This window comes from Chelonoidis abingdonii, chromosome 4 (assembly GCF_003597395.2).
Source record: "Chelonoidis abingdonii isolate Lonesome George chromosome 4, CheloAbing_2.0, whole genome shotgun sequence".
Taxonomy (NCBI): domain Eukaryota; kingdom Metazoa; phylum Chordata; order Testudines; family Testudinidae; genus Chelonoidis; species Chelonoidis abingdonii.
In genome coordinates this window covers 9,337,232-9,351,223 of record NC_133772.1, presented here as the reverse complement: position 1 = coordinate 9,351,223, position 13,992 = coordinate 9,337,232, and the positions used below count along the sequence as shown (strand labels likewise).

The 13,992-nt window shown below is 39.0% G+C and overlaps 1 protein-coding gene across 1 annotated transcript in view; it reads left to right on the top strand.

Moving 5' to 3' along the window:
• MAGI3 (membrane associated guanylate kinase, WW and PDZ domain containing 3) overlaps positions 1–13,992 on the top strand; it is a 227,699-nt gene that overhangs the window by 135,141 nt on the left and 78,566 nt on the right. The window contains 4 exon segments of the mRNA XM_032766590.2: positions 2,928–3,137; positions 4,011–4,185; positions 6,272–6,351; positions 11,372–11,429. Coding sequence (XP_032622481.2) covers positions 2,928–3,137; positions 4,011–4,185; positions 6,272–6,351; positions 11,372–11,429 — 523 coding nt within the window.

Here is a 13,992-nt window from a genome sequence, read left to right as displayed (position 1 = left end):
CACTTTCTCCAGAGGCCTCTTCCCTGCCTGCTATCCTGTTCTTCTGGGGTTTTTTTTTTTGTTTTTACACTTCAGGCCATCACAGTTAAAACTTGCTGCCGTGGTTGCTGTTTGAGTCTTTTCTCTCTATTGTACCTCTGTTCATACTAGGGAACTGAGAATATTCAGCCAGTCTGGGAATCTAAGGATAGGAAGGAAGGAGTAATTGTAGTGCGAGTAGACATATGCGTGCTAGCTTTAATCTAACTAGCGCAGGTAACAATGACAGTGAAAACATGGCAGCACGGATCCCAGCATAGGCCTGCAATCTGAGTATGCCCCACAGTTCCCCAGTGGACTCGTACTGTTCTGAAGCCCATGCCTCCATGTCTTCATGGCTGTTGTTACCTGCACTAGCTGGATTTAAAGCTAGCACTGGTAGGCCAACCTACTGTTACAATAACACACTGATTTGTGGTGTTGACATATCTTAAGTGTTTGCCTGTGTGTGAGTGGTTATGGTTAAAAACTATTCTAAACACAGGGCCGGTGCAAGGATGTTTCGCACTCTAGGCGAAACTTCCACCTTGCACCCTCTCCCCCCTCTGCGCCGCTGCCCTGAGATGCCCTCCCCCATGGCAGCTGTCCCCCTCCACCTGGAGGCACCTCTCCCCCACCCCACGGCAGCTCTCCGCCCTGAGGCACCACGCCCCACAGTTCACCCCTGTTCCGAGCATGAGCACCCCGAGCATGCTATGGCTGCTTCACTTCTCCCGCCTTCCAGGCTTGCGCTGCCAATCAACTTAGGCACCGCAAGCCTGGGAGGCGGGAGAAGTGAAGCAGCCACGGTGTGCTTGGGGAGGAGGCGGGACAGGGGTGAGCTGGGGCAGGGAGTTCCCCTGTGTGCCGCCCTCCTCTTACTTGCTGCAGGCGGCCCTCCTCGCGCTCCCTTGTCCCAGCTCCCTCCACCTAAATGCCGAAGAAAATGGCGCCCCCCAAATCCTAGTGCCCTAGGCGACTACCTAGGTCACCTAAGTGTTTGCACTGGCCATGTCTAAACATGCAGCAACAGGAAGCAGTTAACATTAGAAATGTGTTCTAATATTTTGTTAAACTGTAGCTAAATTATCATCAGTTTATTGCGGTCAGACCGGGCTTTTCTCTTTCGGTATGAGTTACTTAACGTTGTTTTTCCTGTTTCCACCTTGAGCAGGAATCCTCAGTCACTGACTAGATCTGTTAATACTTTTCATCTTCCTAAAATATTTAACTAGGCATAGAACTAACTAAAGTATAGGAGTGATATGGTTAATATCCCTTTGCTCAAGGACCAGGCAGGCATGGGCTCTGTTCTTGAAGATAAAGGTACAGTAGCTAAATCAGAGTGTCAAATGTAAACCCTTTTTTATAGAAAATCCATAACCTGGCTCCTCTAAGTTTTTTCTTCTGGATTGAAATTTGGTGTTGAAGGTTTCTATTCAGGAACAACTTATTTAAAATATATAAAATAAAAAGTATGAAGTTTTCACAATATATTTAAAACATCCTTGTTTAGGTACCCTTAACTCAAATAAATGTTTTTTTTTCCCCAAGAAAAATCTGGCATGCATATGTTAAAAAATATATATGAAAATGAAAGTAAAAATGCTATTTTTATGCATAAAAATTTTCACTAGAAATATCTCTATTAATATAGATTATGTACACTTCAAGTGATTACTTCAGTGACTAAAGCTTCTTCAAGAGTAAACAGTCTAGAAATTGTATGAAACCTTCTCTGTGTAAAAGATGATGAAACTTGTAAAGAATTGTGATTTATTGGATGTTTTCTTGAGACTTAATTCTTCCCTAATATGGAAAAAAATAAATAAATGAAAAGATATATTACTGTTAAAATAACCAAAAGAAGGAAATTTTTTGAGCGGCTCTCTAAGCCAAGCTCTTTTAAGTGTGCGGTGGTTTTGCTACCCATACAGTATGCACAATTGCCTCAACAACTAGACTTTAACAAGCCAGGCTAACCCAAAGCTTTCACCTTAACTCCCATTTTTAGTTGAAGCCTGAAAGGTATTTGAATATAGGGGGTTTTATTTAATATTTTATGCAGTCAAAACAAAATTTATCTACCAAATGTTAACCCAGCAGGAGCCCTGCTAAGCTCTGTGCTCAACTCCCTAATTAAAATCACATGATTAATTAAGAGGAGAAGGCCAGTTACTTAAATTCTGTTTGAGCATTTATTTTATTGGGAAAAAATGCTGATCCTTTGAACATGTACAACATATTAGAATCAAAATGTTTTCAGTTTTGTCAGGTATAATTCAGTATTGCATTGATTTATTAATAGCTTTATTAGGTAAGAAAATTATAAGCTGAAAACATAGGATTACAGCTCTAAGAAATCGTTTTTAAAATTGCTTTTGTGCAAATACTTTGTGTTTCAGCACAAAATGAATTTACTTTTTAGCGTCAACCTGCCTACAGGCTGCAGATTACTCCAGATTAGTTAATTACGATATGCTGTACATTAGAACAGAAATGATTTTGGTTTTCAAGGTAATCCTCCACTTTACTCCTACCAAGCTCTGCTATAAATCTCATTCTGGAGCATTAGTGAATGCAAGGTGAAACAACAAGTCAGTCTCTTGATTTGGAAACCTGTGTAGAGCAGCCACTTTGGAATTAAATGCATTATACCCAGATGCACAATGACAGCATTAGCAGAAATACAGTGTAGCTATAAATTTCAGGTTTTGAGCATTTATCGGTTACTGATAATGCTAATGTCTTAAGTAGTGAAGTAAATTACCTTTTCATTCATGTATTTCACAAAACTATGTTACTGTGGCAGTAGAATATGTACTGTGGCTTGAGTCATTCCTGTGATATCTGGTAAAGATCTCTACAATCACTGCTTCTGTTTTGTACCATGTGTTTCTTAATACCAGGTAATTTCTATGGTACCCCAAAGCCTCTCGCAGAGCCCAGTCCCTTTCAGCCAGACGCAGTGGATCAAGTTCTTTTTGACAATGATTTTGATGCAGAATCCCAGAGAAAAAGAACAACGTCAGTCAGCAAGATGCAAAGAATGGATAGCTCTCTCCCTGAGGAGGAAGAGGAGGAAGAAAAGGAAGCAGTTAATGGCAGTGGAGGTGCAGGTCAGTTACAAGGGGAGAAATTCCTGACTGCAGTCAAGATTTTAATCAGTCAAATTGTTACTGACATTTTCAAATTAACTTGGGTAGGAGCACTGTCACATGATCCAAAAACTAGGTAAAGGAATGTTCAGAGCAAATGATAATGAAGAACAGTGCCTTGTGTCTGGAACAAGGTGTCCAGTGGGGTGTTGCAAAGATTAGTCTGAGATCCTATTCTTTTTAACATCTTTATTATCTCAAAAGGGGGACAACCAGCACATTACATTTGCAAATTGTGCTGCATCTAGGCATTTCTTGGAAGTCACCCATTCAAGTATAGATCTGGCTTCGTCCCGTTTACCTTCAGAGCTGAAAGAATGAGAATGCAGGTGATCTGGCTGCAGTCCATATTAATTTGTCACAAATACAGAATTGTAAAAGTGAGGTTATTGGCAATGGTTTCTAAACCGAAGTGCTTAAATTCACACTATTTAAAACCTGCTGCACTGTTGTTTTCCTTGTATCACTCATTGTGGTTCTTGTACCACAGTTGGGCCTTGATGCACTGAAAGGGATGCTGATGTGGATTCTCTAATGAGTAGTACAAATGCTATTTTCTTTGATAGGAAATGCAGTAATTAGTCTACCTAGATGGGTTCCAGTGCTGTTTTTTCAGCCTAGGCTCAGACAAGTATGAGGTTAATGCTGTTTGGCAAGGAAAGAACAGAACTCAGTGTATTCACTTCAGTTTTTTAAAGTTCACAGCAGAAAAAAATGCAGTAGAAAAATACAGTGGTGTTTGGCATTCTCTCGTTGTGAGCAAAAGGGATGGTTCTTTGTGAGCAAAGCAGCATGAAAATCTTAACTGTAACCCTTTGCTTTTAACAACTTCAGAAAACAGAGAGAGACATTCAGATTCTTCTGACTGGATGAAGCCTGTTCCTAGTTACAACCAGACAAGCAGCTCCATGGATTTCAGAAATTACTTGTCAAGGGATGAGAGCCTAGAGCCTCTACCCAAGAACTGGGAGATGGCCTACACAGACACAGGCATGGTCTACTTCATAGAGTGAGTAGAAGTTTGTATCTTTTATAGACTTAATGTACCTTCCTGAGATGCATGAGCTCTAAGAGTCTCTAGTCAGTCTCTACAGAGATTTCTGCTGATTTGTATATATCTTCCTCCCTACCCACTTTTTATTGCTGAGGCCTTTGCATGAAAATATAATCTACTGGCTTTGATGTTGCAGTCTGTTCTCACTCCATGATCTTCGCTAAATGTCACCAGTTTTGTGTGTTTGATTTCACAGTGGTTCCTGTGAAGATTATAATAATATCACTTACAGAGGACAGTGATGTTGTTCTGAGGAATAAGCTGCAGGAATTTTTATTTTTATATATATCTATATCTATCATAGAATCCCTACTTGGTGTTGCCAGCATTTTCATCCAAGTAGCTTTTCCTTTCTATCCGTCTTCATAGATGGATATTTGCACAGGTATCTTAGCTACCGTATATAGGGACTTCAGTATGGTGTTTATTTTCATGGGGAAAATGCAGATGAGGAAAGAATCCATGTAAATACACAAAACACTATCATACTAATAGTATCTAAATTAGGTGTGAAAGCACAGTGGTTCCAGCTACAAAGTCAGTTAACTTATTTATGATGTACATTCTGTATCACACAGAATCCAAAGCTCAGGTTCTGTGTTGCTAGATGGATAAGGGTCTAATTTTATGTGTACTTTTACTCTGCAAAATTTCATTGTAATCCATGGGATTTCCCTTATTCCCTCTGCTGTGCCTGCAATCTCTGGTATGAAATCGAATGAGAAAAGCAGCTATTAGAATGTGTGATAGTCTGTTTCATGAATTTTAAAGCATCAGACTACACTGATGGCTAAGCATAGGCAGAAGTTAAGGGTTTTTTTCCTCCAAGGTGAAAAGTATCATATCTTCAAAATGATTTTTTGTAGTTGCTTCAATGGTAAATGTATGGAAGGCTTTGTCATACTTTGTACACAGAAAAAAAAAATGGATGGAGGAGAACTTTATGCTGAGACTGTGCCACCTAATGCAGATTTATGGAACAGAGTTACAAATCCCTGAATAATCACCGTTTATAATCACAGCATCAATAGACCTGAGATAAAACCTGGTTTCTGGATAACTCTGCTCACTTATGTTACTGTGTTATCTCAGAGTTAACATGTACCATATGTTCCTGCAGTGCAATGATAAGTACTACTTGTCATGGAAGAGCAAAATCACTAATCTTGCAAACTCACTGGCAATTTCTTATGTGCTTTGGTTCAGAGTGGTAGCAGCCTTTACATCTACATTCATATTGTGACTTCTAAAAATATCAGATTTCTGGAATACTTATGTGTATTAACTTTTTAGCAGCGATAAGATGCTCTTTTAGTCCTTATCAGTTTTTCTCCGTTACTTTTCCCATGACTCTTTTCATGATCAACCTATTTTAGAGGTGGTGTCTGACACCTTATTAAAGTGCACAAAACTTTTCCTATCTATTCCCCATAATTAAATTTTTAAAACCAGGTAAAGAAAAAGTTTGTATTTTTGGGTCTGTTCTGATGACATCCAAAAGAGACAAGTGTATTCAGTGTGCTCTTATTTCATTGGTTCTGTTCTCTACTTACAAATAATCTACACAGTTCTTCAGAGCTCTTGAAGTCAGCTCCATGCACAAGTTGCACTGGCTATTGAGATCTGATATTTTCTGACAGATGAAACCTAGGCTTACTTCACTCCCAACAAACCTGCTACTTTTAGAGTGAAACTGTGTAGACTGTGTGGCTATGAACATGTATCTTTTGAAATATTTTTGAGTGCTAAGAAACGTTTGCACTGCTGTAAACTCCCATGTCACCGTGGTACAGAAGAGCCTCAAGTATGTTAGTAGTAGTTATATTTAAGTGGTACCTTTCCTAGGTCGTATTTTTGATGTTAGAGGTGATAACAGCAGGTATGCTGACTGAGAGACACAGATTTGCATGTGGAAGGAAATTTATGAAGAGAAGTCCAAAATATAATAGGTTAAATCCCTTCCTTGGGAGTCTTTTTTGTGTCTCTCCCTTTATCTCCTCCTGTTATTCTGCTCCTGATTGGGTTGTCCTATATTCCACAGTCACAACACCAAGACAACTACTTGGCTTGATCCTCGACTCTGTAAGAAAGCCAAAGCTCCTGAAGACTGTGAGGATGGAGGTGAGATGTTCAGAATTATGTCTGTCTGCTATATGTAATGCATGTTTGGATGTTGTTTTTCCTACTTGAAAACCAGACTCAAATGGTGCCCAATTAGCATGTTATCAGTAGAGTTTATGAAGGCATGAAGTATTGCTCTGGTAATAGTTTCAAAGACTTCATTTCTTCTTTGCCATTTGGGACTAACCAGACAGATGAATTGTACACCTCTACCCAGATACAGCGCTGTCCTCGGGAGCCAAAAAATCTTACCGTATTATAGGTGAAGTTCCATTATACTGCACTTGCTTTGATCCGCCGGAGTGTGCAGCCCCTCCCTCCCCCCGGAGCACTGCTTTGCCACATTATATCCGAATTTGTGTTATATCGGGGTAGAGGTGTACCTCCAAATGCAACCTGGAAAAGGAGTTTACTTGTGCTCTTGCTTCAAGGTCAAGTTAATCTGAAACCAAATAGAATTCCTAATAAATCGGATGTATTTGCCTGTTGACCAAACAAAACTAGTCCTGAGTCCTGTGGAACTGGCTATCTAGTTACTTTGACTTGGTTCATGAAGGGACTTTCTGTGGGATTTGGTAGTAATGAATTCTTAAGCACTTCGGAAAGTCTTTTTCTTTTGCATCTTACATATTTTATATCAAGTTCATCTTCAGGGAGATCTGGGACGTTCCTAAGAACGTCCTCTGCACTGATGGGAGAATTAAGTCATTTGGGAATCTTTAGATAATGCTATTTGTGACTATCTGATGTCCCATATGGAGTCATTTCCAGGGTTCTTTACAATTCGATAAGATCACTGCCAAGACAGAAGTTTCTGCCTGAAGTTTATAATTTTTATTCTTTCTACATCATACCCTAATGGTTTCAGAATAGAGTTAAGTGCCTGTGGCTTTGCAGCAGCAGTAGGATGACTGGGCTTGAGAGTGGCTTCAGTATATTTTCATTGGAATAATGGAGTTTAAGTGAATTGTGGATACACACGAATTCTGGAGAGCAGAATAACACATTACTTGGTTCTAAATTTGCTGTAACCACTGAGGGGAAAGACCTGGACATCTTTGTAGACAGCTCAATGAGCACCATTGTTCAAATGTGCAAGGGAAAAGCCCTCAAATACTAGAATGCATAGATGATGGGCTACAGTGTAATACTAAGAGTACAGCCTTGTCACTTTATATCAGTGGTACACTCTCACCTGAAATACTCTTCAGTTTCCAGTTGAGAGAGAGAAGTGAAATTTTGATAGAATAATGGCAAAGCTTTTAAGGATGATGTGGGAAAAAATTAGGGATACAATAAGTGTACAAAATAACAAACAGTAAATAAAAGGTAAATCAGGTGCTCCCTTTTACCCACTGTCATAATACAAGAACAAGGGTATGTTGAGTTAAATTGAAGGGGGCAGATTTAAAACTAATAAAGGTAAATACAATGTATAATTAAGCCATGAAAAACTCACTGCCACAAGAGATTATTGGGACCAAAATCTTAATAAAATTTTTATAAGGATTGGACATTTGTATGAATGAGAAGATAGATTTTTTTTTTTAAAAGGGATATAAATACTCATGGTTTAAAGCATAAGCAACCCCTAACTAAGTTTAGGAAGAAACTTCATTGTCTAGTAAGAGATTTCTGTACTATCCTCTGAAGCTTCTGGTATTGGTCGTTGTTGGAGACAGGATACTGGACTATGAGGACTGCTAAGATAAATGGTAGTCCCAAAGTGAAGGGATAGAAGAGCCTTTGGACTTCATATGAATTGACTCTTAATTGGGCCAGGTGCAGACCAAGCTACAAGGCTTGGGAGTGAAGCTGCACAATAATAAGTGGCTTTATTGTAAGAGTATTTTAAAATCTCTGAAGCAGCTGCACGTTTTAAGCAGTGTCTTCTTATTTCCATTTAGGGGACAGCTGTACAATATAAATAGTTTATAATCAAGATAGGCATCTCTATTAGCAAGTTTGAAAATAATTAGCCTCTCTTTAGATGCTAGAAAATACGATAAGATTTTTAAAGAAATCCTTACACTCTCCTCTCCTGTCCCTCTGGCATCTCTACCTTGTCTAAATTAATTTGGCTTAAACATTTCCCTGTTGTCTGGTTTCACATGGATAATTTTTCAACAGAAGTGCAAGTCCCTGATATGTGGAAGTGCCCTAGAGAATTCATTTTGCCTAAGCTGTCTCATGTCTCCCTATGATGGCAGAGCTTAAACCTTCACTAAATAAAGCTTAAAGTGGGCTGAACACGGACAGAATTTTACTGCTTCATAAAATGACAGACATGTTTGAGAATCATAATCTAAGCAGGGTTCCATGGTTAAAGTGCTTGTCAGTCATGCTTTTTCTTCAAGTGAAATCCTATCAGTTAAATAGAGAAGAAGTAAAAACCAAGATGCAGAACCAAACTAGTTACCTAATTTTGTTAGTAATGACCCATTGCTGTTGGGACTGCGTTGTTGAAATAACTGGCTAGCAACTGGGTGCTTTAGCTCCACGGAACGATGCCTTGTTCTGCAGTTGCTGTTAGGGGAAGGAGGAGTCAGAGATTTTTGTCCTGTGTGGCAACGCTTGGACTCAGCCCCCTGTTCCCCAGTGATACAGAATTTCCATAGCATAATTCTCAAACAAGAACACTCTAACCCTGACCCCTATGTGTATCATCATCTGTAGCATTTCCATTGATCATAGCTGCCATGTTCAGTCAGAGAGAGTGAATTTGTCTGTGAAATGTTGGTCTAGCCCAGGGGTGGGAAAACTATGGCCCAGGGACTGCATCCAGCATTTCAGATGTTTTAATCCATCCCTCAAGCTCCCGCCAGGAAGCAGAGTCCAGGGCTTGCTCTGCTCCAGTGCTCCAACTGGGGAGTGGGGTTGAGGGCTTGTCCACCCCTGGTCTAGCCCATTCAGGGCTTTAAAGAGAGAGGCTAGTACCAAAACTGTATCAGCATTCAGACCATAGTTGTCACTAGCAATATCTTGAACTAACTTCCTTCCGTCCAGATTCCCATTTCCTTGAGAGTACAGTAGCAGGGATACAGCATTGTTTCCATTTTAATATGGAACCCTTAATTACTTAGTATAATAATTTTTATACTAAATCTAAGAAACTTCTAGTTTTACTTTTCAGTTCTCTTGCACCCCAACTGGCTTTTTAAAAATAATGCATATTCACTGTCTTCTCTAATATGGGACAATACAGGGAACTGACGGGCCGGCTGGCAGTAGGTAACTAAGGGTGGCCCTCTATCATAATTTATGATTGTTTGGGGAGAGTGTAGGAACTGACTTATATTCGTTTCTATTCACCTCTTGCATCAAGACTTCACATTGTGAATCTGATCTGTGAGAATGTAGGTGGTAATCAGCCTACAGGCAAATCCTGCAGACACTTGCAAGGCAGTGGTGCAGTGTAGCCAGCCAATAACATAAAAATGTACAGAGAAGCAGTCTCTGCAGCAAACACCTCCCGCGTTACAAGAGTCAATAGGCACTGAGATGAGACTGAAAACAGCCTTTTGTTCCCCTAAATCTATTCATAATGAAGCCAGCTTAAGCCACTGCCTCATACTACTCCTTTTATTAAACATATGTGAAGCCTACCACTGGGAGAGGATGGGATAAAAAAAGGCATTTTAAAGAGAGAGATGCAGGACATTCTAATGAACAGCACTTAAACAAATAGTCCCACTGGGGCATTTATCAAGTTCTGCTGAGCTGTACTGATATTCATAATTGGTAACATGCTACCACATGCTAAGAAAATTCCTGTTACCTTCAAGCCCGGGGCAGCCACAAACAACAAACAAAATAATTACACAGAAATCTTACCCTTCAAAACAATCCAGACATCTGAAAGAAAAATAAAAGGCAATTTGTGTTCCAAATGGAACAATATTTCCATTTTGTCTTAACTTTCACACCAAGCTCCTTTCAAGCAGCGCTTCCATATTTACATTTCTATGGTCAAATTAGAGTAGCAAAGCTATAGCAATCAGCCCTCTGTGGTGACAGCTCATTACATTCAGCCAATAATGCTCTGATTCTAGCAGCCATCCTACAAGAATTTGAATTTAGTTCAGAAACAAGGGAGCTTTCTGATTTTTATGCTGTTTCAATATGAATGTTTATTTTGTAAGGATTTAATTTCATATTGCACACACTTTTCAGAATATGGGATCATTAGTTTCCCTCTAGATTTGTTACTCTGGAGACTTGGATTCAAATCATAACAAACACAAATGGAAATGAATTTGGGGATATCATCTTTTTAGTCCTCATTTGTCCTTGTCACCACTGTACTGCCTCTTTGATTCTGATTCAGGAGCCTAGGTGTAAAGTAGCAAGTGATGTAGGTCAGGCTCGCAGTGCATTGGGAGAGGGAGGTGGGGAGTCTGGCTTGAAATGCATTGGTGTTAAGGGGATGTGTGTGTAAAATTGGAATAACAAGGGGGTTGCAGGTCAGAATTTAGGCCCCTTGGCAGAGGTTTCTGGAAGCACTACGTGACTGGACTAGCATGGCCCTACAATTCAGGGCTGAGATGGACTGAAAGTACTTCTTTGGGAAAAGCTTCAATATCTCCTTTCCACTCTATGGGTCAGCCATGGACAGTGCTATCTTATAGTTACAGATTGGGGAGTTAAAAACAAAGTTACACAAATGAAACTAGTTATTTATAATTAATAGGCTTAGTCTAATAAAATGAGACCTTTGTCTTTCTCTTCCTCCTTTCCTTACTTAAGATATTTCTCTGCTTCACTTTGAAGCTTGTAAAACTTTTTTTTGTTTAAAATGCAAGTCCCCTCCTCCAATGGACCAGCGAGTACAAGGGGGGCCCATTTTCTCTCTGGGAAATGCAAGCACTCAATTCATGGGAATATATAAATTGCTTTCATATTTCCAATACAGTCAGTCCATAATCTCTCCACTCTTTTTTTTTCTACATGAACTTTGACATTTTCAAATACTTTTGCATTATAGTACAGAATTTTGTTCATTCTTCTGTTCTAATTACAGAACTTCCTTATGGCTGGGAGAAAATAGAAGACCCTCAATATGGAACATACTACGTGGAGTAAGTGTTTACACCAATTATTCACTTCCTGTGGACATCAGATATGGTAGAGAACAATGAAACAGTTTTCAAGGATCTGAGGGGTAGCCGTGTTAGTCTGGATCTGTAAAAGCAGCAAAGAATCCTGAGGCACCTTATAGAGTAACAGACGTTTTGGAGCATGAGCTTTCGTGGGTGAATACCCACTTCGTCAGATGCATCTGACGAAGTGGGTATTCACCCGCGAAAGCTCATGCTCCAAAACGTCTGTTAGTCTATAAGGTGCTACAGGATTCTTTGCTGCTTTTAATGAAACAGTTGATATGTAATAAATGCAAATTGTAATGCAGCTAATTTAATGACTATGTATCCAGTGTAAATTAAGGGCCAGTTCTGGTGTCCGTAACTGAATTGTGCACTATTCCTATAAGTTAATAGGTAAGATGTGTGTAGCTTCCCTTCACACTAACTGAGATACATCCATCTATCATCTGAAGGGGAGGGATAAAGTAGTAACCATTTCCCTGGGCTGGAAACCAGAAAGCAGCAAGTAAGCAGTAGGATTCACTTTGCCTCACAAATGTCTGTGAGATTTTTCTTGTATAACTAAGAATTAGAGTAGTTTGTTACAATAGTAACTTTATCTGGCATTAATGACTTTGCCCAAGTGGTTGAATCTCTTTCTTAATATCCTTATTGTAATAACTGAAGATGCTGAATGTTGTATGTTTTAAAGAGATCAGAGCATGTCTCTGTTCTGAAATACCTTTAAAATGGAGCCTCTCGAGTAAAACACGTGATATTCACAAACCAGCAGGAAATTGCTTTCCCCTCATCCTTGGGCTCCAAAGCAGTACCATGTAGCAGAAAATCCCTAACTTACTGTGACTGGGCTTGCTTATTCTTCAGCTCAGATTGAATGAAAACCACCTTCAATCATCAAGAGAAAAATTAGCAGAGAATTGAAAATATTAGCATTTGTTTGAAAAATGTTAGAGAGATCTCTGCAGAGCCAGCACTGTTGTTTTAATATTGTCCAGGTTAATAAATATTTTGATACCTCAGCTCTGCTTTCATATTTCAGTGTGTAGCAACAAAGGCAATAAATACCATGGATATATGGAAGCAGCATCCATTTCGTGTCAGGAGAAGAAATAAATTTGCGTTGCTAAGCCGTTCTCTTATTGCCCAATATTATGGTCTACAGCAGCTCTTTTGAAATGTGCGAAGTTCTGTTAAAATAGATAATATGCTTATTACTCAGAGTTCATCCTATCACTCCAAAAGCAGCCTCAAAAGTCAAGGCTGAATTGTACAGTTGTTGAGTTTCTGTTTTGAGTATTGACAAATTAGTAGTAGGAATATGCTTCAAAGGGTTAATCTTTGAGCTCCTCATGAGGAGATGGTTGGTCCTGCCCCTGAAGAGGAAACTGGCATTGTTCTGAATAACTAGTTACCAAGATACTTAAATATTTTTAACCAGGTTTTTTTTCCTGCTGTTAGTTGAAATTCCTTTGGTTTTGATAATCTGATTTTTCATCATAATTGTTTTTTAATTTTTTTCTGTTTGGATAATGAAAATAGGTTACTCATTTTCACTTTTTTGCTGTCATGAATTAGCACAATGCTGTTGTTTGAGTTGCACACACTACAGGGGAACAAGCTATTAAGATTAGGCTTTGTATAACTTTTTAAATTAAACTTTAAATTTTAGTTCTCAATTGCAATTACCCTTTGAGAGACAGGAGCAGAATATATGGACCTCTGTAATTTAATGGATGTGGTGCTGACTCTTAAATATATATACACTAGAATTTGGACAGTCACAAGGGAATGAAGATTTACCACCCCTCCAAAACACTTAAGTTTTGTTTTCAACATTGAGCTGTCCTTTTATATTTACTCTTTTGCTGAAATGAAGCAATGTGAGCTTACACTTTGCAACATTCTTTGATACACTATGTTAATCATTTATTGGGGATCTGACAACATTCGGCAATTTAATCAAGGAGAATTTTGCTGTGCTAAGGCAGTATCTCAAAGTTTGGGGTTTTCTTGGGTTTGAACTTTTTATTAATGCAAAGTTACAATAAAATGTTAACATATTACATTGCATATTACTTATTCAGGATCAGGTTAATATTCATAGAACTCGACTAAAGGAGCTGGCTTGCTGGCTGGGGAGCCCTCCTCCATTCAGAAATTTGATCACCCATCTTTTTTGGCACTTCTCTTGTGTACATACTTGGTGTGAAAGCTTTTCCATTACAAGGACAGTCCACATGTTACTATACCAGAATTCCATAGGAGAAGTCACATTTTTCAAATAATATGCAATATGAAGTTTTGCTGTTAACAATAAAAAGGAATTAATTAATTTCTGTTTTAACGAGTAGGTCCTTTACGGGAGCATTACGTAAGCAGATCAGGGGATCTCTGGGAAGCTGGCCCTTTTCTTGTAAGGTTAATCTCTTTAGTAGTTTCCTCTGCAATCCATCGAATTTCTGGACACAACCACCACATGTGCAAGTATGTTCCCCTATCCCTGCAATCCCTCCAACAGAGTGCCTCCCTAGTAGCAAAA